The sequence below is a fragment of the Neovison vison genome, chromosome 3 (assembly GCF_020171115.1).
Source record: "Neovison vison isolate M4711 chromosome 3, ASM_NN_V1, whole genome shotgun sequence".
Taxonomy (NCBI): Eukaryota; Metazoa; Chordata; class Mammalia; order Carnivora; family Mustelidae; genus Neogale; species Neogale vison.
In genome coordinates, this window is record NC_058093.1 from 14,889,028 (window position 1) to 14,916,568 (window position 27,541).

The 27,541-nt window shown below is 37.5% G+C and overlaps 1 protein-coding gene across 4 annotated transcripts in view; it reads left to right on the plus strand.

Moving 5' to 3' along the window:
• The window catches only part of NBEAL1 (neurobeachin like 1), a 207,302-nt gene that overhangs the window by 104,985 nt on the left and 74,776 nt on the right, over positions 1 to 27,541 (plus strand). For all 4 annotated transcript variants that reach the window (XM_044241352.1, XM_044241354.1, XM_044241350.1 and 1 more), the window contains 9 exons: positions 360 to 519; positions 4,258 to 4,346; positions 6,375 to 6,950; positions 7,290 to 7,465; positions 8,186 to 8,339; positions 8,836 to 8,964; positions 13,866 to 14,171; positions 14,269 to 14,418; positions 25,984 to 26,141. In XM_044241352.1, coding sequence (XP_044097287.1) covers positions 360 to 519; positions 4,258 to 4,346; positions 6,375 to 6,950; positions 7,290 to 7,465; positions 8,186 to 8,339; positions 8,836 to 8,964; positions 13,866 to 14,171; positions 14,269 to 14,418; positions 25,984 to 26,141 — 1,898 coding nt within the window. The remainder of the gene's footprint in view (positions 1 to 359; positions 520 to 4,257; positions 4,347 to 6,374; positions 6,951 to 7,289; positions 7,466 to 8,185; positions 8,340 to 8,835; positions 8,965 to 13,865; positions 14,172 to 14,268; positions 14,419 to 25,983; positions 26,142 to 27,541) is intronic.

Below are 27,541 nucleotides of genomic sequence, written 5' to 3' on the forward strand. Positions count from 1 at the left end.
TTTTCATGGAGGCTGTAGGGTTTGTTTCTATCTAAGCCTTAGCCATTAAAAAGGAAGTTTTAAGTTATTTGATCTGCAACACATGTAAACACATGCAAACATATGTAAACTACAGGTTTAAATATATTAATTATTTAAATACAAATGCATTTTAGTTCAATCTTCTTAAATCTATTTTTAAATAAGAGTATGATATGGAATATTCTTCCCTCTTACTGCTGGGTTTGTTTGTTACACTTAAGGAAAAAATGATTCTCCAAAATCATGCTTGTACAGTAACATTATATTTAATATTAACTTAAGTGACAGACTGTTCTTAGTTCTCTGTATTGAGAAGAATATATTACTGTTGTGACCAGGTTATGGAACAAATGTTGAAATGCACAAATGTTTATGAACGAAGTAAACAACGTATTCGGCTCAGAGAAGTTGGCTATTCAGGATTGGGACTTCTTCTTAATGAAGCACCCATTAATACCTCTCTCATTAAAAGCCTCACCAATCAAATTATAAATACAGGTATGATTAAGGCTGATAATACTGATATATTTAAGAAATGTTCTTCATAGTAGCATAATTCTATTTGATGGTTCTCAATTGTTTTTTTCTAAAGAGTTTTTTTCCCCCCTTCCTCAGGTTACTTTTTAACTATTTATTATTTGATTCAGCAGTGCTTTTCTTGGGTACTATTTTTTATTTACCTTTTTTGTTTTTGTCTCCCCAGGGCATAGTATAGTACCTTACTTGGTAGGCTTTCAATAATTATTGATTCATTGATTAGTAAGTAATAGGGTCTTCTATAATAAGAAAAGGATGCTAGAGAAAATAACAGAAAACATGTTTTTTTTTCTTTAGGGAGCTTAAATCCTTAATTTCAGATATTCTTTTAGATATTCTTTCTTTTTTCTCTTTTTTTTTAAATAAAACTTTTTTAGTCCTTACTATAAACTGTAGTGTTTATGTCAGATGCTAAGGGTTCAAAAGATGTAAGTTAAGGTTCTTTGTTTTGAATGGTTTATCTTCTCATTGATAAGTATATAAGATATAAGACATTTACATAAAAAGATAAATAATAGTACAAGATCAAAACAGTATGGATGGTGTGTTCAGGCAACTAAAAGAAAAGAACAGTTATTTAGGGCTTACTCAGGAGACTGTCAAATATTCTAAATCTATTTTCTTCATAAAATTTAAACATCTGTAATTCTTACTTTATTTTTTTAAAGATTTATTTATTTTAGAGAGAGTGCATGTGGGGGAGGGTAAGGAAGAAGGAAAGAAAGAGTTCAAACATACTCCCTGACACAGGGCTTGATCCCAGGACTCCGAGATAATGACCTGTGGTGAAATCAGGAGTTAGCTGGTTAATTGGCTAAGGCACCTTGGAGCCCCTCTATAATCTTTATTTTAAATGAGACAGTTATTTCAGTACTTATAGAACTATTTCCCACAGTTCAGTGTTCGAGAAAGAATTTGAAAAAGAAGAGGAGAGCTGGAAGCATCACAGTTCTTGATTTCAAACTATACTACAAAGTTTCAGTAATCCAAACAGTATGGTACTAACATAAAAACACAGACCAGTGGAACAGAATTGAAAGCCCAGAAATAAAACCATGTATATCTGGTCAACCAATATTTGACAAGGGATCCAAGAATACTCAGTGGGGGAAAAATAGTCTATTCAATGAATGGTGTTAGGAAAACTGGATATTCATATGCAAAAGAATGAAAATGGGCCCTTATCTTACACCACTCACAAAAACTAACTTGAAATGAATTAAAGATTTAAATGTAAGCCCTGAATTATATAACTCCTAGAAGAAAACATGAGGAGGAGGAGAAGTGCTTACATTTGTCTTGGCAATGACTCCAGAAACACAAGCAGTAAAAGCAAAAATAAACAAGTGGGACTTTATCCAACTAAAAAGCTTCTCCCAGCAAGAAAAACCATCAACAAAGTGAAAAGGCAGTCTATAGGGTGGAAGAAAATACTAGTGAATCAAATGTCTGAGAGGGGATTAATATCTAAAATATGTAAGGAAATCATACAACATAGCAAAAAAAAAATCCAATTAAAAAATGAACAAGGTACTAGACACATCACTGGAAGCAAGGGAAACAAAAGCAAAAATGAACTATTGGGACTTCATCAAGATGAAAAACCTCTGTATAGCAAAGGAAACAATCAACAAAACTAAAAGGCGGCCTATGAAAGAGAAGAACATACTTGCAAATGAGGGTTAGTTTCCCAAATCTGTAAGGAACTTATTAAATTCAACACCCAAAAACCAAATAATCCAGTTAAGAAATGGGCAGAAGACATGAATAGGTATTTCTCGAAAGAAGACATCCAGATGGCTAAAAGGTACTCAACATCACTCATCATCAGGGAAATACAAATCAAAACCATAATGAGATACCACCTCACACCTGTCAGAATGGCTAAAATTAACAGTACAGGAAACAGCAAGGCTGCAGAGAAACAGAAATCCTTTTGCATTGTTGGTGGGAATGCAAATAGGTGCAGCCACTACAGAGAACAGTATGGCAATTCCTAAAAATGCTAAAAATTTATAAATTCCTACTTAGGAATGTATGACAGTTCCTAAAAAAACTACCTTATGATCCAACAATCATACTTCTAGGTATTTACCCAAAGGATACATAAATAAAGATTTGAAGGGGTACATGCGTCCCAGGCTTATAACATTAATATCAACAATAGCCAAACCATGGAAGGAGCCCCAGTGCCCATCAACTGATGAATGGATAAAGAAGATAGTGGAATACTAGTCAACCATCAAAAAATGAAATTTTGCCATTTGCGATGACGTGGTTGGAGCCAGAGTTTATTACGCTAAGTGAAATAAGTCCATCAGAGAAAGACAAATACCATATGATTTCACTCACATGTGAAATTTAGGGGGAAAAAAATGGATGAACTTTCAGGAGGGGGAAAGAAAAGAGATGGGAAAACAGATCATGAGAGACTCTTCGATTAGAAAACAAACTGAGGGTTGATGGAGGGAGGTGAGTGGGGGATGGGACAGGTGGGTGATGGATATTAAGGAGGCCACATGTTATGACGAGCACTGGGTGTTGCATGTAAATGATGAAACACTGAAATCAACTCCTGAAACCAGTATTGAACTGTATGTCAACTAACTAAAATTTAAAAAAAAAAAAAAAAAAAAAAAAAAAAAGAGCAAAGGGTATGAATAGACATATTTGCAAAGAAGACGTACAAATAACCAGTAGGTAGTTGACAAGGTGCTCCACATCTCTAATCATAAGGTAAGTGTAAATCAAAACCACAAGGAGATAACACTTCACACCTGAAAAGGTGGTTATTGCCAAAAAGACAATAACAAGTGGTGGTGAAGATATGGTGAAAAGGAAACCCTTGTGCATTGTTGCTGGGAATGCAAATTAGATGGCCACTGTGGGAAACAGTATGGAAGTTCCTCCAAAAATTAAAAATAGAACTGTCATATATGCCAACAATCCATCATCTAGATACATATCCAAAGAAAATGGAATCAGTATCTTGAAGAGTTTTCTGCATCCCCATGTTCATTGCAGCATCATTTATAATAGCCAAGACATACACAACCTGAATGTCTGCTGATGGATGAGTGGATAATGATGAGGTGTTTTATATGAATATTATTCAGCCATTTGTAACAGAAGAACCTGCAGGGCATTATTCTGCTAAGTGAAATAAGTCAGAGAAGGACACATGCTCTGTGGTCTCACTTATAGGTGAAATTCAAAAAACCAACCTCCTAGAAACAGTAGATTGGTAGTTGCCGGGGCTGGGGGCAGAGGGCAAATGAGTGAAGGTGGCCAAAGAGTACAAGCTTCCACTTACAAGATGAGTAAGTTCTGGGGATCTAAAGTGCAACCTGGTGACTATAGTAATAATACTATGTACTTGAAAGTTGCTTAAAGAGCAGATCTTAAATGTTTTCACCACTAAAGGAAAACGGTTACTGTGTGAAGTGATGGATGTTAACTAACCTTATTGTGGTAATTATTTTGTGGTATATAAGTATATCAGGTTATCATGTTGTAAATTAAATTTATATGCTGTTTTATGGCAGTTATATCACCATAAAGCTAGAAAAAAATAAAGGATATCTTGTTGGCAGCGAGAAAAATAAAAAGGAAACAATTATTATCTAACTGTCACTCACAGTCTCTTTGGCTATCTCTGGAATTTAATTTTAAATTTTTATTTTTTTTTTCCCACCATAGATCCTGCTATTAATTTCAAAGATCTGTTGTCTGTGGTATATATATCTCACAGAACACATATAAATGTCAGAGTGGTTATCTGCAGAAAGGTTAGTAAACTTTTAAGATGTACTTTAAAAATGACTGTATTATTATACTGTGAATAATTCTGATGAATAATTTTATATTCATGATGAATATATTAATGAATAAATTTATACTGAGTATTTTACACTGAGTGTACATTTTAATTTCTGTTATTTTATAAGTGACACAATTTTATAAATAAGTAATTTTCTTTTTTTGGGGTGAATTAACTTCATTGTAATTAAAAAATCAGCATAAAAATGTGTTCTTAGCTTTACATGGTCTCCTGGAAATATTTCCTTTCCACAGTAAAAAAAATTAGTACAAGAGAGTAGTTTTTTGTCAGGAAACTTCAACGATTATGACCGTTTCTAATTCATATATCATATTTTAGAATTTCTAAATCTTGAACTTTGTGGAAAAGCAACAGTGACTTGCCTTCCATACATGCCTTTAACTGAGTCAAGAAATAGTTATCCCGTGTGCTGCTTCCTGATTTTGGCCTTCTCTCTCTTCCACTAGTAGTCACTGACCTACTATTTAATTTGCTTCCTTGCTTTTCTTTTTACTTTTACTCCCTAATTACGTTATTGTATTTTTCCATCTGTAAGTCTGGATGTATATCTTTTTCTTTAACAGCTATATATAGTTTTTATTCTGTGGCTATTGTATAAAGTATTACCTGGTTCCCTATTCATGGGTGTTTAGGTTGTCTCCTGTTTTTCTGTGTAAAACTTCCGTTAAGAACTTTTTTACATATATTTTTACCTGGTTTTGATGGTACATCTATGAGACATTATCCATGAAATGGAATTGCTGTATCAGAGTGTACTCGTATTCCACATTTTGATGGATGCTGGCATAGCATTCTTGAAGCAGGTCATAGAGATTGATTCTTTCCTTTCAGTTTGAAAACAGCTTTCAATGCAGCCTCATTTTTATCCATTACATGCATATAAAGTAGCCATAAAATAAGTCTTATTTTATGGAAATTTTAAAATCATGAAAATTTCTTTCCTAAGAAAAAAATGGATATTCTGCGTCAGTAGAGTAATGGTAGCTCACCAACAGCATTAGTGAGGAAAGGAACTTCACATCATTGTGACTCATTGTGACATGTTGCTTTTTGTATCAGCATCAGCATGAATTTGAGCCACTGATTCTGAAGTCCCTACCAACATTATTCATCTCCTATGACACTTGTCAGGGTTAGAAATAAATGAGATTTTCTAAATACTGGGAGCAAAAATTATTTTCATCTACATAGAAGTTTACTGGCTTTGTGATAAAAATGTTTGAAAGATCTTATCTGGGTATCTGACAGTGTTTAGGAATCTGTTGTTATGCAAAAAATGTGGAATCAGTTGTATTGTAAGATCATACATACTGGCATGTCAGTGTCTCTTCTGTAATTTCAGTTTCTTTTTACAGCTAAATAGTGGCATCCATCTTGTTAGAATTAGTGTTTGTACAATACAGAGTTAATGGAAAAAATAATGTTTTTGCAAAAGCAACCATTAACTTTACCTGGAAAAAAAAATGAGCCAAGGAAACATTCTTGGGATGTCTAGATTCTATTAAAGTGTCAGTGTGTTGTCTTTACTACTCCCTTAACCCTAGGGCCAGAGCAGGGCCTGGTACATAGTACATATTCAGTATTTGCTTAACAAATGTAGTAGGCTCATGGCAAATATTTAGTTGAGAGGTTATAGCTTTATTACATTTTATGTATATTTCATTCTAGTTATATTTTCTTTCTGACCAAATTAATAACATGAGTGTGTTTACACGTAGAGGATCATTTTTCCCTTTTTTATCTTTCAGCAAATATTTAAGTGCTATGTACAACGAGTAATATGCAGATTAATTAAAAACACAGTATGTACCCTACAGATAGTTTGTAATCCAGTTAAGAACATAATCTTGTGAAAGTTTATCTTCCCACAGTTTCTCATTAAATTACTTTGTCACTAAAATAACAGAAAAGGAACTGTGTCTGATGTGAAGTACTGTGTACTTCTTGATGAATTTTGTATTCCTAATCTTTGCAGATTTTACAGATTTTGCTGTCCCAGCCAGATGCAGCACATCAAATATCTCAACAAGTGGGTTGGCAAGACACTTTAGTTAGGCTTTTTTTAAAAACCAATTTTGAAAATGGAAATACTCTTCATAAACACAGTAAGGCTGTTTCAGTAAAAGACAGTGACAAAAATTTATCAGCTGAAGATACTAAGAAGAACTTTGATGAAAAGATTGATGAGGAAAAAATCAACTCTTTTGCCTCAGCCAATGTGTCTTCAGATCAGTGGAGTTTAGAGGATAGACACTCTCTAGACTCCAACACCCCATTATTTCAAGAAGATAGTTCTGTGGGAGAATTATCTTTCAGATCAGAGAATCAAGAAGAATTCTGGAATAATAACCCTTCACATCTGAGTTTAGATCTCAGTGGAATAGACTCGTGTGAACTGAGCGACAGTGGAAGTCACATGCCGGACAGCCTGCCCAGCACGCCCTCCCCGATAGAATCTACCAAATCATTTTCCGTGCAGTCTGACAAAGAGAGCGGCGTCATAAATGATCCTGGGTTTGGCGATGACTTCTCTTTACTTGAAAGCCAAGAGGTAAAATTCCTTATGTGTCCAAACGCTGTTTTTATTTTCACATGTCTGTTACACACTTCTAATCCTGTTTAATTGTTAACAATTCCATATTCTATTCATGTTCTGAGTCTCATGGTCTAAGATTTTTGGAAGCCTGGAAGTCACTGAATTGTATCTTGAGAAAAGCAGGTGTTTTAGTCATCCTCGTATCTCTAGAGCCTGCTTAGCAAAGTTCCGGGTTCATCAAGACACTTAAAAAATATGTTAAATGATTACAGTCAGTATATGTGATGGTTCTTTCTATGTGCTTTTAACACCACCTCCTTCCAATAATTTAATATTAGTTCATCTTTTTTCTAGAGATGTGAGGAGGAGCTTCTTCAGTTACTGACAAATATTTTGAACTATGTGATGTGTAGGGGATTAGAAAAGTCTGATGATAGTACTTGGATTGAACGGGGACAAGTGTTTTCAGCACTAAGTAAACCGGGAATATCCAGTGAACTACTTCGACCATCGGATGAAATAAAATTAATGTAAGCATTCAGTTGGTGATTTCCTCTTTCCTTTGGAGTGGATGGGAGTCTAAAATAATACTTTTTATTGAACATTTATTCAGGAGTCAGTGGGCTTAGTGAGAGAAAAGGAAAAACTTCATGCTCAGCCCCTTTTCCTCTCTGTTGCCATTTTAATGGAATCTAGAGAGAAATCCAAAGGTGTGAGGAGATTTAAATCTTTAGTTTGGGCTTCAGTAATATATAATCCTTATTGTTTAAATTAGTTTTTGTAACATGTAAACATTTCGTGTATTGTGTTCTGCAGTCTTGTCCGTGTTTGAGAGTTTCCATGCTGAGGGAACCAAGTAATGTTTTCATAAAAATTACTTCTGTAAAACACTTAGAGTTCTCTGCAGGGCTAGATCTTCTGCAACACGTTTAAGGCTTTTTTTTCTTACCTTCCCAGTTTCCAACTTTAAACTTTTAAGTACCTACTAGAGACTGGAATTTGAATTATTTCAATAGCTTTTTTATAATTAAACAGATGACTTTTATTTTGCCTTTTATATTAAGTTTATTAAAGATAGATATTTTAGAGATTAAAAATCTGCTTCGTTGTTATTAAATATCTTCTGATCCTTTCCAGTGATAGTATATCTTTAAAGACTATTAATAATAATGAATAACTGGGTTTCTTTTCATGTTTTACTATTTTTCTAAACTTAAAATGATCTTAAGAGGATTTTGTTTTGCACTTAGTTTGCTACAGAACATGTTAGAATGGACAGTCACAGAAAACAGAGAATCAAAAATGAATCCTGTAACTGCTGAAAATGCCTTCCGACTCATCCTGATCATACAGGACTTTCTGCAGTCAGAGGGGCTTGTTAATTCAAACATGTGGACTGAGAAGGTACAGTAATAACTCCTTGATATTATTTTTCTGGTGGGCAAGGACTTTATTCAACAAAAAAATTTGTGCCCTCTTTTTTTTTTTTTTTTTAAGATTTTATTTATTTATTTGACAGAGATCACAGGTAGGCAGAGAGGCAGGCAGAGAGAGAAAGGGGTGGGTGAAGCAGGCTCCTTGCTGAGCAGAGAGCCTGATGCTGGGCTTGATCCCAGGACCCTGAGATCATGACCTGAGCTGAAGGCAGAGGCTTAACCCACTGAGCCACAGGTGCCCCTGTACCCTCTCTGTTTAGAGCATTAATATTTAATCAGATACAGTGAACATGGATAAAAAGTGATAGTTAACTTTGTTAGCTATTACTAGAATAGTTCTTTTGGCTTTTATCAGTTGAACATTAAACTAGTTTTGAAATATTTATGATTGTATTACTTTGGGGAAAACTCATCAGTAGATTTTAAGACAATGTTTTTGTTTCTCAATTTTTCCCTTGTGATAGCTTTTAGACGATCTGATGCTGCTCTTCGATGGTCTGTCTGTTTGGTATTCTGAAAGTCAAGTATGGGCAAAACTTTCTCGAATCCAGATCCAGTTGCTTCTAGGATTCATTGGAAAGGGGAATTTGCAGGTTTGTCAGTTCTTTTGCGTTATTTTCTATACTTTGCATGCAGCATAGGAGTTATTTGTGTACTAACTAAATGATAATAAATTTTCAGTATTTTTATTTTTTTAATAGTTCCCAAAAATATCCATGATTTCCCTCGAGTTTCAGTTTTGTTAATCAGAAAGAGGCTTCAGAGGCAGCTCATTGATTGTTTCTTCCTGATGTGTATGACTCAGTGTAATTTTAAGTTTTCCTTTTAAAGGATTTATACTTAGTCCTTTTTATTTTCTTTTGATAATTGGAATTTTAAGTACTTGGTAGGGGTAGGTATGGTTTCTAATATATATAAACTTGCCATAATGATGAGAACAGAGATTAAAATTCTATAAGGTTGCTATATTTTTTAAAGGCCATAGTTTTCAATAGATTTTTTTTTCTAATTGTAGAAGTAACATGTACTCATGGAAAATACACACACAAAAAAAGAGAAGAAAATAAATCCATCATCCCATAGCCCGAGAAGAAATAACTATCAGTATTTTTTTTTTTAATTTATTTATTTGAGAGAGAGAGACAGTGAGAGAGAGCATGAGCGAGGAGAAGGTCAGAGAGCGAAGCAGACTCCCCATGGAGCTGGGAGCCCGATGTGGGACTCGATCCCGGGACTCCAGGATCACGCCCTGAGCCGAAGGCAGTCGTCCAACCAACTGAGCCACCCAGGCGTCCCAACTATCAGTATTTTTATATGTGTATATTTTTTTCAGATGATTGAAATTTTCACATATTTTGATAATGTGATAATGTGAATAATACTATGTTACTATTTAAAAATAGGGCTTTTTTTTCTTCTTTTTTTTTTTTTTTTTTTTAAAGATTTTATTTATTTATTTGAGAGAGAGAGACAGTGAGAGAGAGAATGAGCGAGGAGAAGGTCAGAGAGCGAAGCAGACTCCCCATGGAGCTGGGAGCCTGATGTGGGACTCGATCCCGGGACTCCAGGATCACGCCCTGAGCCGAAGGCAGTCGTCCAACCAACTGCGCCACCCAGGCGTCCCTAGGGCTTTTTTTTTTTTTTTCTTAATCACAAAAGTGACATATTCGTTGTAGAAACATGGAAAATGCAGAAAAGCTAGATAAATAAGAAGATGGGCTTTCTGATACATGGATGGTGGAAGCTTGACTTGTGCAGCCATTCAAATGCAACTGGAAAATAAATGAATTAGGTACTTCAAAAAAATGATCACACTCTTATATTCAGATAATAATCCAAAATTCTAGACATTTGTACACATAGATGTTCATGGTAGTATTCTATTTTTTTCTACCTAGAAGTAAGATGAGGATAGCTTTTAGGGCTTTTTCAGTAATACTAGCTTCATGGCTGTCAAAGCAGTAGCAACCAGTATGCCAGATAGTTATTTTAGATGTGAGGACTCTTTTTTTTTTTTTTACCCCTTTCCCACTTCTAGTCACCCTCAGTGTCTTCAGTGAAATTTCCATAAATAAAATATCTGTTTAATTTGTCTACCATTAAATATCCAGTGTCTCTTCCATAGTAGGGCTCTATAAATACTTGTTAAATAAAGATTCAAGTGGGCATATGCACCCCCATGTTTATAACAGCAGTGTTTTTAATAGTCACATTGGAAAGAGCTCAGATGTACATCAACATGAATGGATAAAGATGATGTGGTATATATGTATGTATAATACGCACACACAAACATGCACAGACACAATGGAATATTACTCAGCCATCAAAAAGAATGAAGTTTTGCCATTTGCTATGAGGTGGATGGAACTATCTAAGTGAAATATGTCAATCAGAGAAAGACAAATACCATATGATTTCACTTATATAAGAAATTTAAGAAACAAAACAGAAACACAGGGGAGGGGAAGGAAAAATAAGATGATAATAGAGAGGGAGGCGAACCATAAGAGATTCTTAACTATAAGAAACAAACTGAGGGTTGCTGGAGGGGAGGTGGTGGGGGGATGGAGCACTTGGGTGATGGGCATTAAGGAGGGCACTTGAAGTGATGACCACTGGGTGTTGTATGCAACTGATGAATCACTAGATTCTAACTCTGAAACTAATATACTATATGGTAATTCAATTGAACTTAAATTTTAACAAACTTGAAGGCAAAACATAAAGTACATAACCTATAGGTAAGATACCTTATTTACCAGTAGTTAGTAACCTAAAATATTTTTTACTAGCTAGTTGTTTAATTTTTTTTCTCTTGGGAATAAAAACATAAAAGGCTGGGAAAGCAACTTCTTCCCTTAAAGGGATTATAATAGAGCTTCTTTGCCAATCCGGCTACAAACTTGTTTTGTTTCACTCATACTTATTAGTTAATTGCCTGTATATAAGTATTATATTGACATAAATGTCAGCATTTCCTAACGTCTAAAGCAGGATTAGGTCGTGGTTGATTTATTTAGTGCAGCATATGGTCTCCATTTTGTCCCTAGTTAACTCATCCAGTGATGAGAATATGAAATCACCTGGAGGAGCTTTTTTAAAAATACCTTTGTGGGTCATCATTCTTAGTATGGAGGAACTAAGGCATTGGTATTTTTTGTAATTTCTCTGGCGACCCTAATCTAATACTCTTTATAGTGGAGGTGGGGGGGGGTCATATGTATCACACTACTTATGTAGTGTGTGTGTGTGTGTGTGTATCCAAAATTAAGACAGTGGTTAAATAAATTATCTTGTATTCATTACAAGTATCTTTATAATTTTAAATAAATACATAAGTATATGGTTTATTTGATAATAAGTTAAAAACAAAGCACTAGATATTTAACTTTAATTAAAATAAACAGTATTTTGAAAAACTCATAGCAAAAAAGCCCAGAATTGCTATTATTGGAATTTCCTGTATGATGAGATTTTATATCCTTTTTTCTTATATTTGTTGTTCTCTACTAGAATTAAGTTGTTTTAGTCACATCCAAAAACTAAAATGAAGGATTTGCAAAAGTCTGAGGAGAGTATAAAGTTTCACTAGTAGAAGCTTAAGTTAAAAGTAGAAAAGTTAAAGTCTTGAGCCGTCTTAGATACTGTTTCCTTCAGTGCTTTTTGCCTTTTTAAGGCTTGTGTGGAAAGACTGCTTAAGGTCTCTTACTGCCTTGGCCTGCAAAGACCTGTGCATACAGCTCAGACTGCCTTGAAACAAGTACAGTCATAAAGCGATGTCAGATTCTGATAACTCCCTCTTGTCTCTTGCTTTTCTTCATTTCGAAAGTAATAAGATCCAACATTGTAATATATAGTGTTAAGTGAGAAGGAGATAGTTTATATCATTTGTCTTACCATGGTTATATGGCTTAGATCTAGTCTGGACAGAAGGAGACCCCATTTATGACTTAATTTACCTTCCTTTGTTAAGGTTAAGGACAATGTTTAATGGGAATATGGAGCATTCCTTTGCCTGGATTTATTAGTACGTGTATTTTCCTTGGGAAGTTTAAGGGTAGTAAACTTTTTTTGTCAAGGACTCAGTCTCTCTTGTACCTATGCTTTATGTATCATAATGCTTTGATTCCAAATAACAGAAGCATCAACCCAAACTGACTGAGTTTAGGAGATTTATTGGCTCATATAATAGCAAATTCTGTAGTTCAGTTTAAGGCATGATTCAATCAAGGATTCTGTTCCATTTATTTGCTGTTTTCACAGCACTCCTTTCACTCATGAGTCAGCTTATCTTAAGCTGGCTGCCCTTGTCACAAAATGTCTGCCAATAAATAGCATTTGGTGCTACATGCTTCCTCATTTATATCAGATAAAAAGAGTGTTTCTGGAGCCCCTTGTGGTCCAGTTGGTTATGTGTCTGCCTTTGGCTCAGGTCATGATCTCAGAGTTCTGGGATAGAGCCCCTGCTCAGCGGGGAGTCTGCTTCTCCCTCTCCCTTTGCTCCATCCTGGCCCCCTTCCCACTCATGCTCTCTCTCTCAAATAAATAAATAGAATCTTCAAAAAAGAGAGAGAGAGTCCTTCTTTCTACCGTCACTGTTGGTAGACAGTTCTTCATGGATCTCTTGTGTTTCTCTGTATCTTATAAATAGAGGCACTAGATGTCTTCATTATGAACTATCTTTTTGAGGACGCAGATATAGTCAACAACTTTGGAAGACCAAGATTCTGTCTCCCTCCAGAGCAAAAGGCAGGTTTATTTACTGCCCAGTATAATAAAGACAATGTCTCCCTCCAAGGCAAAGTTCAGGCTAATTTACTGCCTGGTATAGAAGATTTAGGTTCCTTATGTTTGGGGTTCCTCTCCTATACTGCAGCCACTGGTGTGCATCCATCATCTAGTCCTGTTCATCTCTCCCCAGGGGATAGCAGTTCAGGGAACCAGTTTTGTTTGAACTTGAAACAAGTACAGTCTGGCTGTTGGGATTGCTGTAGGTCTTTGTCTCTGAACCAGGAGTCTCGTATCTTCTGCTAGCATCTAAGAAACTGTGGCAGGCTAATTTGTTAGCTTGGAGGTTGGGCAAAATCTGAAACCCTTCACAGTGCTTGACAGTTATTATGTAAAAGTTCTGAACTTGAACTGATAAGGCCATCCCCAGATGAATCTCTGTGACTCAAACAGTGACATGAGTTGACTGAAAGATTAGTTACCTGAGCCACTCACTGTGGAAGGTGGTTGGATATTCTGTTTGGTTTATATTATTTAAGACCTATTTTTGGAACTAGAGATGGACTCGTTCCCCTATCCTTGCAGACTTTAAGAAGGAGTAGAATGGATGTTGGGGTGATTAATTATCCACTCCACCTTTTCTGTATGTTCTGCTTTTGTAGTTATGTTTTTGAAAAAAAAAAAAAAAACTTTAGGAAGAGCCAGAGAACTTTGCTAAATGTCTGCTTTATTCTGTTCTTTCTCACCTATATTGTTTCCTCAGGTTTGTGCAATGGCGTCAGCTAAGCTAAACACCCTTCTTCAAACCAAAGTGATTGAAAATCAGGATGAAGCGTGTTACATTTTAGGGAAGCTGGAACATGTTCTAAGTCAGTCAATTAAGGAACAGACTGAAATCTATTCATTTCTGATTCCCCTGGTCCGTACCCTGGTTTCCAAAATCTATGAACTTCTCTTCATGAACTTGCACCTGCCTTCTTTACCTTTTACCAATGGTAGCTCTTCATTTTTTGAAGATTTTCAAGAATATTGCAGTTCAAATGAATGGCAAGTTTACATTGAAAAATATGTAAGTTTTAATCTATTTTGAGTGATATTTTTCTTAGTTGTCACTTTTATAGAAGTCTCTGTTAAATTTTCTGTGTATATTTATGTATATTTACAAGATCGTGCCTTACATGAAGCAGTATGAAACTCATGCATTTTATGAGGGCCATGAGGACATGGCAGTTTATTGGAAGAATTGTTATGAAGCTTTAATGGTGAATATGCATAAACGAGACCGGGAAGGAGGAGAAAGCAAGCTTAAGTTTCAGGTAAAAATTATTAAATGTTTTTCGTATCTAGTTTTTTATGTTGATTTCAAGCATTTAATATTCAGATAAGAGTAAACACGTCTGAACTCTGAAAACAAATGATATTTCCTGTTGTTTGAAAATTATTTCAGAATTGAGGGTGGTGGGTGGCTCATTCGGTTAAGCATCTGCCTTCGGCTCTAGTCATGATGGGTCAATTCCCACATCTGACTCCCTGCTCAGCGGGGTGTCTGCTTCTCCCTCTGCCTCTCCCCCTGTTTGTGATCTCTCTCTCTCTGGTAAATAAATAAAATCTTTAAAATATTTTAGAAGTGAAAGAAAAAGATTAGTCAGTAACAACTAAAAAGTTAATGTCAAAATGTTCTATGCATAGTTAATATGTAAAAAGTCTGTTAAGCTGGTAGTACATATCTCTAAGGAGGCTGGGCATATATCAGTGCTTACAGAATATTTATAGCACTAAATACTTGCTTTAGAAAAGAAGGAAGACCTCAAATTAATAATTTAAGTTTCTATCTTAAACTAGAGAAAGAAAGCTAATCTAAACTAGTTTCAAATAAGAAACTAACAAAAATAAGAGCAGAAATCAATGAAATTGAAAGCAGGAAAACAGTAGAGAAAAATTAAAACTAAAATCTAGTTCTTTAAAATGTCAATAAAATTGGGGTGCCTGGGTGGCGCAGTTGCTTAAGCATCTGATTCTTGGTTTCAGCTCTGTTTGTGATCTCAGGGTTGTAAATTTGAGCCCTGAGTTAGGCTCTGCTCTCAGTGTATAGTCTTGAGACTCTTTCCCTTTCCCTCTGCTCCTCCCCTGCACTCACTCACACTCTCTGTCTCTCAAATAAATACTAAAATAAATACATAAATCTTTTGGAAAATGTCAATAAAATTAATAAACTTCTAGCCAGATTGACAAGGCAAAAAAAGAAAGTGGAAAATTATCATTACCAGGAATAGTGGCGCATATCACCACTGACCCCTCATATACCAACATGATAATAAGAGACTGCCACCAAACAATCTATTCACATAAATAAGATGACTTAAGTGGATCAATTTCTTGATACATGTTAATTTCTAAAACTAATTCCATAGTAAATTGATAGCCTGGATAATCTTTTCTATTAAAGAAATTTAATTTATACTTTAAAAACCTTCTGAGGTGCCTGGGCATCTACCAGCTACCAGCTCAGGTCATGATCCCAGGGTCCTGGGATCGAGTCCCAAATTGGGCTTTCTGCTCAGCGGGGAGTTTCCCTCTCCCTCTCCCTCTGCTTGTGCTTTCTCTTTCTCTCTTTCTCTCTCCCTCTGTCTGTCTGTCTGTCTCTCTCCAATAAATAAGTAAGTAAATAAGTAAATAAATACCTTCCAAAAGGGAAAATTCCAGGCCTAAGTGGTTTCACTGGTGAATTCTTTTGAACATTTAATGGAGAAATAACGCCAATTCCTCATAATCTCTTTAGAAAACAGAAAAGTAGAATCACTTCTCAAATCATTATCTGAAGGCAATAGTATCCTCTTTTTGAAACCATACAAAAATCCAAAAATACACCTGAAACTCCTGTAACACTGTATATTTATTATACTGGTTAAAAATCACAAAAGTAGGGGCGCCTTGGTGGCTCAGTGGGTTAAGCCACTGCCTTCGGCTCAGGTCATGATCTCAGGGTCCTGGGATCGAGCCCCGCATCAGGCTGTCTGCTCAGCAGGGAGCCTGCTTCCCTCTCTCTCTCTCTGCCTGCCTCTCCATCTACTTGTGATTTCTCTCTGTCAAATAAATAAATAAAATCTTTAAAAAAAAAAATCACAAAAGTAATACAAGAAAACTACAATCAGACTACAGATCTGGCAATATATAAAAAACTACAGTATTTCTTAGGAACATAAATGCAAACTGGATTCAGCAATATATAAAAAAATAATACATTATACCAGGTGATTTATCCTGGGAATGCAAGATTGCTTCAGCATTTGATAATAATCAATATAATGATAGTGGACCAAATTCATATTTGTTAAAATGAAACTAATGATCATATCCATAGATGTAGAGAAAGCATTTGACAAAATTCAACGTCCATTTTATGTTCAAAGCTGTCAGCAAACTAGAAATAGGAAAGAATCTATAAAAATCCTACAGCCAGCTTCATATTTAAAGATGGAAAACGGGGTGCACCTGGGTGGTACAGTCAGTTAAGCATCTGACTCTTGGTTTTCACTCAGGTCATGATCTCAGGGTCGTAGGATCAAGCCCCATGTCAGACTCAGCACAGAGTCTGCTTGATTCTCTCTCCCTCTGATCCTCCTGCCCCTTGCGCTCTTGCTTCTCTCTCTCATCCTCTCTCTCAATTAAATAAATCTGGAGGGGGAAAAAGATGGAAAACTGAGTGCTTTTCTTTTTTTTTTTTTTTTAAAGATTTTATTTATTTGTTTGACAGAAATCACAAGTAGATGGAGAGGCAGGCAGAGAGAGAGAGGGAGGCAGGCTCCCTGCTGAGCAGAGAGCCCAATGCGGGACTTGATCCCAGGACCCTGAGATCATGATCTGAGCCGAAGGCTGTGTGTGGCTTAACCCACTGAGCCACCCAGGTGCCCTGCTTTTCTTATAAGAAGAGAACTAGGTGAGAACATCTACTCTCACCAGTCCTCTAGTCACTGTTATACTGTAAGTCCTGGCAAATGCATTAAGAATAGAAACAGAGGGGTGCCTGGATAGCGCAGTCTACTGAGCATCTGACTCTTGGTTTCCTCTGAGGTCGTGAGCTCAGGGGTCATGGTATTGAGCCCCATGTCTGGCTCAGCACAGAGTCCGCTTGAGATTTTCCTGTCCCTCTCCTCCACCCCTCCCCCTGGTCGCACCATGCTTTCTCTCTCTCAAATAAATAGAAATTTTTAAAAAAAGAACAGAAAAAGAGGGGGGACAAGATGGCGGGGTACTAGGAAGAGGCGTCTTTTCAGCTGGTACCCCAAAGTGAGCTGATTACCTACCAAAGAACTCCGATCACCCATGAAATCAGCCTGAGATCAGAATTAGACACGTCTGGATCTCTACAGGGGCAGAAGACGCCAGTGAGCAGGTAAAGCGGAATGGGAACAGCGGACTGATATCGGAAGATAAACAAAAGGGGGAGGGAGCCACCAGAGGCGACCGGTGCAAAAGTAATACCCCGATACGAGCGAGAGTGCCCTGCGTCTGGGGACCAGCATTAACTCGGAGACTGGTTGAAAGCACTCCAAAAGAGCAAAGGATCGCGGGGGCAAACTGTGGGAATCGGGGCGGCTAGGGACAGGGGCTTGAGTCCCCGGTCCCAGACGGCCTCCCCGGCGCGGAGGCAGAGAGAGTGCGGCGGAGAAACCGCTCCTGGTCCCTAAGCCGCCAGCGTGCCCCAGAGCGCGGGGTTCCGGCTCCTGTGAGGGGATGGGAGCCGGTCTGCAGAACGCGCGCTAGCCCTACCACAAAGCTTGAGATGCGCGTGCAAGTCGCTCCAGCTCTCCTGGGTTTCTAAGGCCCTGGGGCGCTTCTTGACCCGGGCCATTGTTTCAAAGTCTAAGCCTCCCGCCCGCGAAACTCTTCCCCGGACAGAGGCGCGCAAAAGCCCAGCCTGCGGCTTACGGACCAGCGCCCCGTTCTCAGTGCCCCAGACGCGCGCCCGACCCACAGCCGCCTCTGAAAAGAGGTGCGCGCAAGCCGGGCACTCCCAGCCCCGGCCAGCGGCAAAATCTCAGTGTGCGATCGCTGCTTGGAACCTCTCTGGCGGTCAGGAGCTCCCAGACAGCCGCCACTGCCTTGGCTTTGGGGACGAGCAAAAGATCCTGCGCCCCCAGGGTCTTTAACTTGGAACCTGCACTGCCAGCATCCAAGGGGGAATTTATTCAGCTTCTGCACCCAGACTGAGGCTTCTGAGACGGAGATCAGGAAGTGTTCCAGGGTGCACCTTGACTGCACCAGAGTTGATACATCCAGCTACATCTGTTCAGTCTTCTCCCACCAAAATGACTAGGAGGAGGAATGCCCAACAGAAGAAAAATACAGAGGATGGACCTTCCGCAACAGAGCTAACGGCTATCAACATAGACAATATGTCGGAAAGAGAATTCAGGCTAACAATTATCCAGGCAATAGCTAGGTTGGAGAAAGCCATGGATGACCAAACAGAATTGATTAGAGCCGAACTGAAAGCGACCAGACAGGATGTTCACAATGTTAGGGCGGAGCTTAAAGCTACCAGGGAGGAGGTCCACAATGCTCTCAATGAGTTCCAATCCAATCTAAACTCTCTCAAAGCTAGGGTAACTGAGACAGAAGATAGAATTAGTGATCTGGAAGACAAACAGATAGAGAGAAAGGATCAGGAGGAAGCCTGGAACAAACAGCTTAGATCCCACGAAAGCAGAATTAGGGAAATAAGTGATGCCATGAAGCGTTCCAACGTCAGAATTATTGGAATTCCTGAAGGGGAGGAGAAAGAAAGAAGTCTAGAAGATGTCGTGGAACAAGTCCTTCATGAAAACTTTCCGAATCTCGCGAATGAAACCAGCGTTCATGTACTAGAGGCTGAACGGTCTCCACCCAAGATTATACACTCCAAAAAAACATCACGACACCTGATAGTCAAATTGAGAAATTATAATTGTAGGTATAATCTCTTGAAAGCTGCCAGGGCAAAGAGGCTCCTTACTTACAGAGGGAAGCCCATCAGAATAACGTCAGACCTGTCCACAGAGACCTGGCAAGCCAGAAGAGGCTGGCAAGATATATTCAGGGCACTAAATGAGAAGAACATGCAGCCGAGAATACTTTATCCAGCAAGACTGACATTCAAAATGGATGGAGAGATAAAGAGTTTCCAAGACCGGCAAGACTTAAAAGACTATGCAACCACCAAGCCGATACTGCAGGAAATATTAAGGGGGGTTCTATAAAAGAGGAAAAATCCCAAGAATAGCATTGAACAGAAATATAGAGACAGTCTACAGAAAGAAAGACTTCAAAGGTAACTCGATGTCAATAAAAACGTATCTATCAATAATCACTCTCAATGTGAATGGCCTCAATGCACCCATAAAACGGCACAGGGTTGCAGATTGGATAAAACGACAGGACCCATCCATATGCTGTCTACAAGAGACCCATTTTGAACCTAAAGATACACGCAGACTGAAAGTGAAGGGGTGGAGAAGCATCTTTCATGCCAATGGGACTCAAAAGAAGGCTGGGGTAGCGATTCTCATATCAGATAAATTAGACTTCAAACTAAAGACTGTAGTCAGAGATACAGAAGGACACTACATAATCCTTAAAGGGACTATCCACCAAGATGATCTAACAATTGTAAATATCTATGCTCCCAATATGGGAGCAGCCAATTACTTAAGAAAACTGTTAATCAAGATAAAGAGTCATATTGATAAGAATACACTAATCGTAGGTGATCTTAACACGCCTCTTTCAGAATTAGACAGATCATCGAAGCAGAAAATCAATAAAGAAACAAGAGCATTGAACGACACATTGGACCAGATGGACCTCATAGATATATACAGAACATTCCACCCTAAAACAGCAGAATACTCATTCTTCTCAAGTGCACACGGAACCTTCTCCAGAATAGACCACATACTGGGTCACAAATCAGGACTCAGCCGATACCAAAAGACTGAGATTATTCCCTGCATATTCTCAGATCACAATGCTTTGAAACTGGAGCTCAATCACAAGGAAAAGTTCCGAAGGAACTCAAACACCTGGAAGCTAAAGACCACCTTGCTTAAGAATGCTTGGATCAACCAGGAGATCAAAGAAGAACTGAAACAATTCATGGAAACCAATGAGAATGAAGACACTTCAGTCCAAAACCTATGGGATACAGCAAAGGCGGTCCTAAGGGGAAAATATATAGCCATCCAAGCCTTGCTCAAAAAAATTGAAAAATCCAGAACACACCAGCTGTCTCTACACCTTAAAGAACTGGAGGATCAACAACAAATCAAACCAACTCCACACATAAGAAGGGAAATCATCAAGATTAGAGCTGAGATCAATGAGGGAGAAACCAGAGATACAGTAGAACGTATCAATGAAACTAGAAGCTGGTTTTTTGAAAGAATCAATAAGATTGATAAGCCACTGGCTACACTAATCCAAAAGAAAAGAGAGAAATCCCAAATTCATAAAATTATGAATGAAAGGGGAGAGATCACAACTAACACCAAGGAAGTAGAAACAATCATCAGAAGTTACTACGAACAGTTATATGCCAATAAGCTTAGCAACCTTGATGAAATGGATGCATTCCTGGAAAAATATAAACTACCAAAATTGAACCAGGAAGAAATCGACAACCTGAATAGACCGATATCTAATAACGAGATTGAAGCAGTGATCAAAAATCTCCCAAAAAACAAGAGCCCAGGACCTGACGGATTCCCTGGGGAATTCTACCAAACCTTCCAAGAAGAAATAACACCTATTCTCCTGAAGCTGTTTCAAAAAATTGAAGCAGAAGGAAAACTTCCAGACTCTTTCTATGAAGCCAGCATTACCCTGATCCCCAAACCAGGCAAGGACCATACCAAAAAGGAGAATTTCAGACCAATATCACTGATGAATATGGATGCTAAGATTCTCAACAAGATCCTAGCCAACAGGATCCAACAACACATTAAAAAGATTATCCACCATGATCAGGTGGGATTCATCCCTGGGCTACAAGGATGGTTCAACATTCGTAAATCAATCAATGTGATACAACAAATTAATAGGAGAAGAGAGAAGAACCACATGGTCCTCTCAATTGATGCAGAAAAAGCATTTGACAAAATCCAACATCCGTTCCTGATGAAAACGCTTCAAAGTATAGGGATAGAGGGAACATTCCTGAACCTCATCAAATCTATCTATGAAAGACCCACAGCAAATATCATCCTCAATGGGAAAAAGCTTGCAGCCTTCCCGTTGAGATCAGGAACAAGACAAGGATGCCCACTTTCACCACTCTTGTTCAACATAGTATTAGAAGTCCTAGCAACAGCAATCAGACAACAGAGAGAAATAAAAGGTATCCAAATTGGTAATGAAGAAGTCAAACTCTCTCTCTTCGCAGATGACATGATTCTTTATATGGAAAACCCAAAAGACTCCACCCCCAAACTACTAGAACTCATACAGCAATTCAGCAGCGTGGCAGGATACAAAGTCAATGTGCAGAAATCAGTGGCTTTCTTATACACTAACAAGGAAAATACAGAAAGGGAAATTAGAGAATCGATTCCATTTACTATAGCACCAAGAACCATAAGATACCTGGGAATAAACCTAACTAAAGAGGTAAAGGATCTATACTTGAGGAACTATAGAACACTCATGAAAGAAATTGAAGAAGACACAAAAAGATGGAAGACCATTCCATGCTCTTGGATCGGAAGAATAAACATCGTTAAAATGTCTATACTGCCTAGAGCAATCTATACTTTTAATGCCATTCCGATCAAAATTCCACCGGCATTCTTCAAAGAGCTGGAGCAAATAATCCAAAAATTTGTATGGAATCAGAAGAGACCCCGAATCGCTAAGGAAACGTTGAAAAACAAAAATAAAGCTGGCGGCATCACCTTACCTGATTTCAAGCTTTATTACAAAGCTGTGATCACCAAGACAGCATGGTACTGGCATAAAAACAGACACATAGACCAGTGGAACAGAGTAGAGAGCCCTGATATGGACCCTCAACTCTATGGTCAATTAATCTTCGACAAAACAGGAAAAAATATACAGTGGAAAAAAGACAGTCTCTTCAATAAATGGTGCTGGGAAAACTGGACAGCTATATGTAGAAGAATGAAACTCGACCATTCTCTTACACCGTACACAAAGATCAACTCAAAATGGATAAAAGACCTCAACGTGAGACAGGAATCTATCAGAATCTTAGAGGAGAACATAGGCAGTAATCTCTTCGATATCAGCCACAGCAACTTCTTTCAAGATACGTCTCCAAAGGCAAAGGAAACAAAAGCGAAAATAGACTTCTGGGACTTCATCAAAATCAAAAGCTTCTGCACAGCAAAGGAAACAGTCAAAAAAACAAAGAGGCAACCCACGGAATGGGAGAAGATATTTGCAAATGACAGTACAGACAAAAGGTTGATATCCAGGATCTATAATGAACTCCTCAAACTCAACCCACACGAAACAGACAAACACATCAAAAAATGGGCAGAAGATATGAACAGACACTTCTCCAATCAAGAAATACAAATGGCTATCAGACACATGAAAAAATGCTCATCATCATTAGCCCTCAGGGAGATTCAAATTAAAACCACATTGAGATATCACCTTACACCAGTTAGAATGGCCAAAATTAACAAAACAGGAAACAACATGTGTTGGAGAGGATGTGGAGAAAGGGGAACCCTCTTACACTGTTGGTGGGAATGCAAGTTGGTGCAGCCTCTTTGGAGAACAGTGTGGAGATTCCTCAAGAAATTAAAAATAGAGCTTCCCTACGACCCTGCAATTGCACTCCTGGGTATTTACCCCAAAGATACAGATGTCGTGAAAAGAAGGGCCATCTGTACCCCAATGTTTATAGCAGCAATGGCCACAGTCGCCAAACTATGGAAAGAACCAAGATGCCCTTCAACGGATGAATGGATAAGGAAGATGTGGTCCATATACACTATGGAGTATTATGCCTCCATCAGAAAGGACGAATATCCAACTTTTGTAGCAACATGGACGGGACTGGAAGAGATTCTGCTGAGTGAAATCAGTCAAGCAGAGAGAGTCAATTATCATATGGTTTCACTCATTTGTGGAGCATAACCAATAGCATGGAGGACAAGGGGCGTTAGAGAGTAGTAGGGAATTTGGGTAAATTGGAAGGGGAGGTGAACCATGAGAGACTATGGACTCTGAAAAACAGTCTGAGGGGTTTGAAGTGGCGGGGGGGTGGGAGGTTGGGGTACCAGGTGGTGGGTATTATAGAGGGCACAGCTTGCATGGAGCACTGGGTGTGGTGAAAAAATAATGAATACTGTTTTTCTGAAAATAAATAAATTGGGAAAAAAAAAAGATATCAGGCAGTATTATAGAGGGCACAGCTTGCATGGAGCACTGGGTTGTGGTGAAAAAATAATGAATACTGTTTTTCTGAAAATAAATAAATTGGAAAAAAAAGAAAAAAAAAAGAATAGAAAAAGAAATAAAAGTCATTTACCTTGAGAAGGAAGAAATAAAACTACTTGCAGATATTACGATTATATGGATAATTTGAATGAATTTACCAAAAATCTCTTGTGATTAATGAGTTTAACAGCATTTCAGGACATAAGATCAATACACAAAATTTAATCATATTTCTGTATACTAACAACGAACTACTGGAAACTGAAAATTTGAAAAAATACGGTCTGTAAGAGCTCTAAAAAGAATAAAATACTCATATCAATCTAACAAAATCTGTACAGGATCTAAAAACAAACATGATGAAACAAAGGTGACCAAATAAAAATACATTTATTCCATAAAATGATATAAAAAGAAACCTTTGTAATCTACCACTATTAGCATTTTGGTATATATCCTTCCTGATATTTATGTATATATGTGGTTAAACCAAAATGACAGTTTTGTTTGTTTGTTTGTTTGTTTGCTACTCCTTTTCTTGAAATGTACTGTGGGGGCACCTGGGTGACTACCTTCAGCCCAAGTCATGATCTCAGGGGTCCTGGGATTGATTCCTGCTTCCGGCTCCTTGCTTGGTGGGAAGCCTGCTGCTCCCCCTGCTTGTGCTCGCACGTGCTCTTCTGGTCTCTCTCTCTCTCTCTCTCACAAATAAAATGTTGTGGTTTTTTTTTAAACTGTTGCACTGTCCTCATAGTTCTGTCTATTTCTATTCCAGTCAATACTTTCTATGCAACTTGACCCTTAGCTTTTCTAGGGAAACCTAACCTTAAAATATTCTTCTTGCTTAAACTTCACCCACCATGAAATGGATGTTTAATTATTACGAAGCTATCATGACTTCAGTTTTCTTAGCAAGGATCTGTGGTAAATATTTGATAATACCAAATCATTGATTTCCTAAAGGTCTAGTAACAATTATAGTAATAACAGCTACATTTCACTGAGAGCTCACTACTTTTCTGGCACTGTATTAAGCACTTTAAATCTTAATCTTTTTTGATGACAATTATTGTCAGCTTCATCTTAGAGTTGAGGATACTGGGCCTCAGAGAATTAAGTAGCTAAGATTTGTACCCAGACCTAACTCCAGAGTTACTTCTTTTTTTTTAAGGTTTTATTTATTTGCGAGAAAGAGAGCATACACACACAAGCTGAGGGCAGGGACAGAGGGAAAGCGAGACTCAGACTCTTCACTGAGCCTGATGCAAGGCTAATCTCAGGACCCCAAGATCAAGATCATGACCTGAGCCAAAGCAGGCATTTAACCAGTTGAGCCCAAAGAGTTATATTCTTAACCACGCTCTGCTGTACTACCTCTCTAAAGATATGTTATAGGCAAACAGTGAATCATGGAACACTACAGCAAAAACTAATGATCTACTGTATGATGACTAACATAACATAATTTTAAAAATAATAAAAAGTAAATAAAAGATTTCCTTTAAATCTTTAACTGTTTTCAGTGTAATTCAGTATTGATTTTTGAAACAAATTAATACTGTTAATTTAATTACTGATAGATAAATATCAGTGTGAGTCAGATAAGTCAGTCTTACCGCTTGTCTTTTTGAAAACTGTAAAACTCGGGGCGCCCAGGTGGCTCAGTCGGTTGGGTGTCTGTCTTCGGCTTGGGTCATGGTCCCGGGGTCCTGGGATCAAGCCCCATATCTGGCTCCCTGCTGAGCTCCCTGCTTCTCCCTCTCCTCCCCACTTGTGCTTTCCATCACTATCACTGTCACTCTCTCTCTCTCTCAAATAAATAAAATTTTTTAGAAAACTATAAAACTTGAATTTCAGGGCTTAACATTATATCCTGATAGAACCTATTATTAGGGTCTATATTATCCTGAAAACTGGACTAAGTGTGTGAATTCATTTGCTAATAACTAGGATGTTATTCAGAGAGCAGCAGTCCAAATGATGAAATTTTTCCTTGTGACAGATTTGCCCCTATAGATTTCTTTTGTCTTTGGCATTTCTTTTCCGGTCCCCATTATTAGTATGGATGTGGTTACTCTTCCTTCTGCTGTATTTTAAGCATGACTCTCATTCCATTGCCCTAAAAACCAAAGGATCCCAAAGGAAGATCATTTTATTTGACTGTATGACATTAATAATTCTGAGTTTCTGTAAAAAATCCTGTACTGAGGTACGTTACACTTTTGAAGTTCTTCACATGTTTAATTTTTTAAGTTTTACAAAATACAGATAAACTATAGTTAGAATCATATGCTTCATTAAAGAAAGTTATTCTAATGGAACAAGAAAGTACTGTTGGTTACCAGCCTCTTTCCGTTACTGCATGGTTTTTTTGGGTCAGGTTTTAAAAATTCTTTAAATAAATGATTCAATGCTATTATTTATGGCTGTTTCAGGAATTTTTTGTGGAACCATTTAATAGAAAAGCACGGCAAGAGAACTTGAGGTATAATAATACACTTAAACAACTTAGCAGCCAACAGTTAATCACTCTGAGACGCTGGAAGGCAGTACAGCTCTACCTCACATCTGAAAGGGGACCTTGGGCTAAAAGGTAGGAGGGTATTATTTATCAAAAAACCTTTTCTTCTTTAGAACTCCTGCGTAGAACTTTTTGAGCCACTGACCTCTCCAATCTGATTTTTAAAACATTCAACTTATAAAAAATTGTGTTTAATTAATTTGGTTTTCTTTTTGTGAATTACAGGTCTGGAATATTTAGAGCTTTGTATATATGTTTTTCACATGGAGTTACTTCCCTGCCTTTTACCCTGTCATGTAGAATTTAAATCTTGAATCTGTCTTCCTGATACTGCCTCTTTGGGCTAGTTAGTGATGCTATGTGTTTCACTGTTTCACAATTTACTTGATCCTAAGTCACATACATTTTGCTGAATTACATATATATAAAATAATGTAATATGTTATATATATATATATAATACACCCCTTTTATTGTGGTAAAATACACATAATACAAACTTTACCATTTTAGCCATTTAAAAATATCCAATTTAGTGACATTAAGTACATTCATAGTGTGCAACTGTCTAGCTTCAGAACATTTTCATTACTGCAAAAAGAAACCCTGGGCCTGTTAGGCAATCATTCTCTATTCTTTTACCCAGCTCCTGGCAACCACCAATCCATTTTCTTTCTCCATGAAATTGTGTATTATTGATACTTTATATAAATAGAGTCATATAATATGTGGCCTTAATCCTTTTACTTAGCATTATGTTTTCATTGTATTGTAGCATGTATCAGTACTTCTTTTTTAATGGCCATATAATATTCCATTGTGTGGATATTCCACATTTTGTCTCGTCATTCACCAAATGATAGACATTTGGGTTTTCCATATGGCTATTATAAATAGTACTGCTATGAACATTTGTGAGCAAGTGTTTGTGTCAGTATTTTTTTAATTTCTTATTTTTAAGATTTTATTTATTTGAGAGAGAAGAGATCATGAATGGGGTCTGGGGCAGAGAGAGAAGCAGGCTCCACCCTGACCAGGGAGCCTGATGCAGGGCCAGGACTCCAGGATCATGACCTGAGCTGAAGGCATTTGCTTAACCAACTGAGCCACCCAGGCACCCCTCAACATCTGTTTTTTAATTCCTTTAAGAAAGTATACACGTACAAATAAAACTACTAGGTCATGAGATAATCCAGTGTCTAACTTACCGAGAAATTGCCAATTGTTCACAGAAACTGCACTATTTAACATTCCCATCAGCATTGTTTGCTGGTTCTAGTTTCTCCACAGCCTTACCAGTACTTGTCAAATTTTTCCAATTTTTTAAATTGTAACTGTCCTTGTGGATGTAAAGTGGTATCATATGATTTTTTATTTGTATTTCCTAATGATCAGTGACACTGAGTATCTTTTCATGCACTTGCTGGCCATTTGTATATCTTTCTGAAGAAATGTCTATTCAAGTTCTTCGC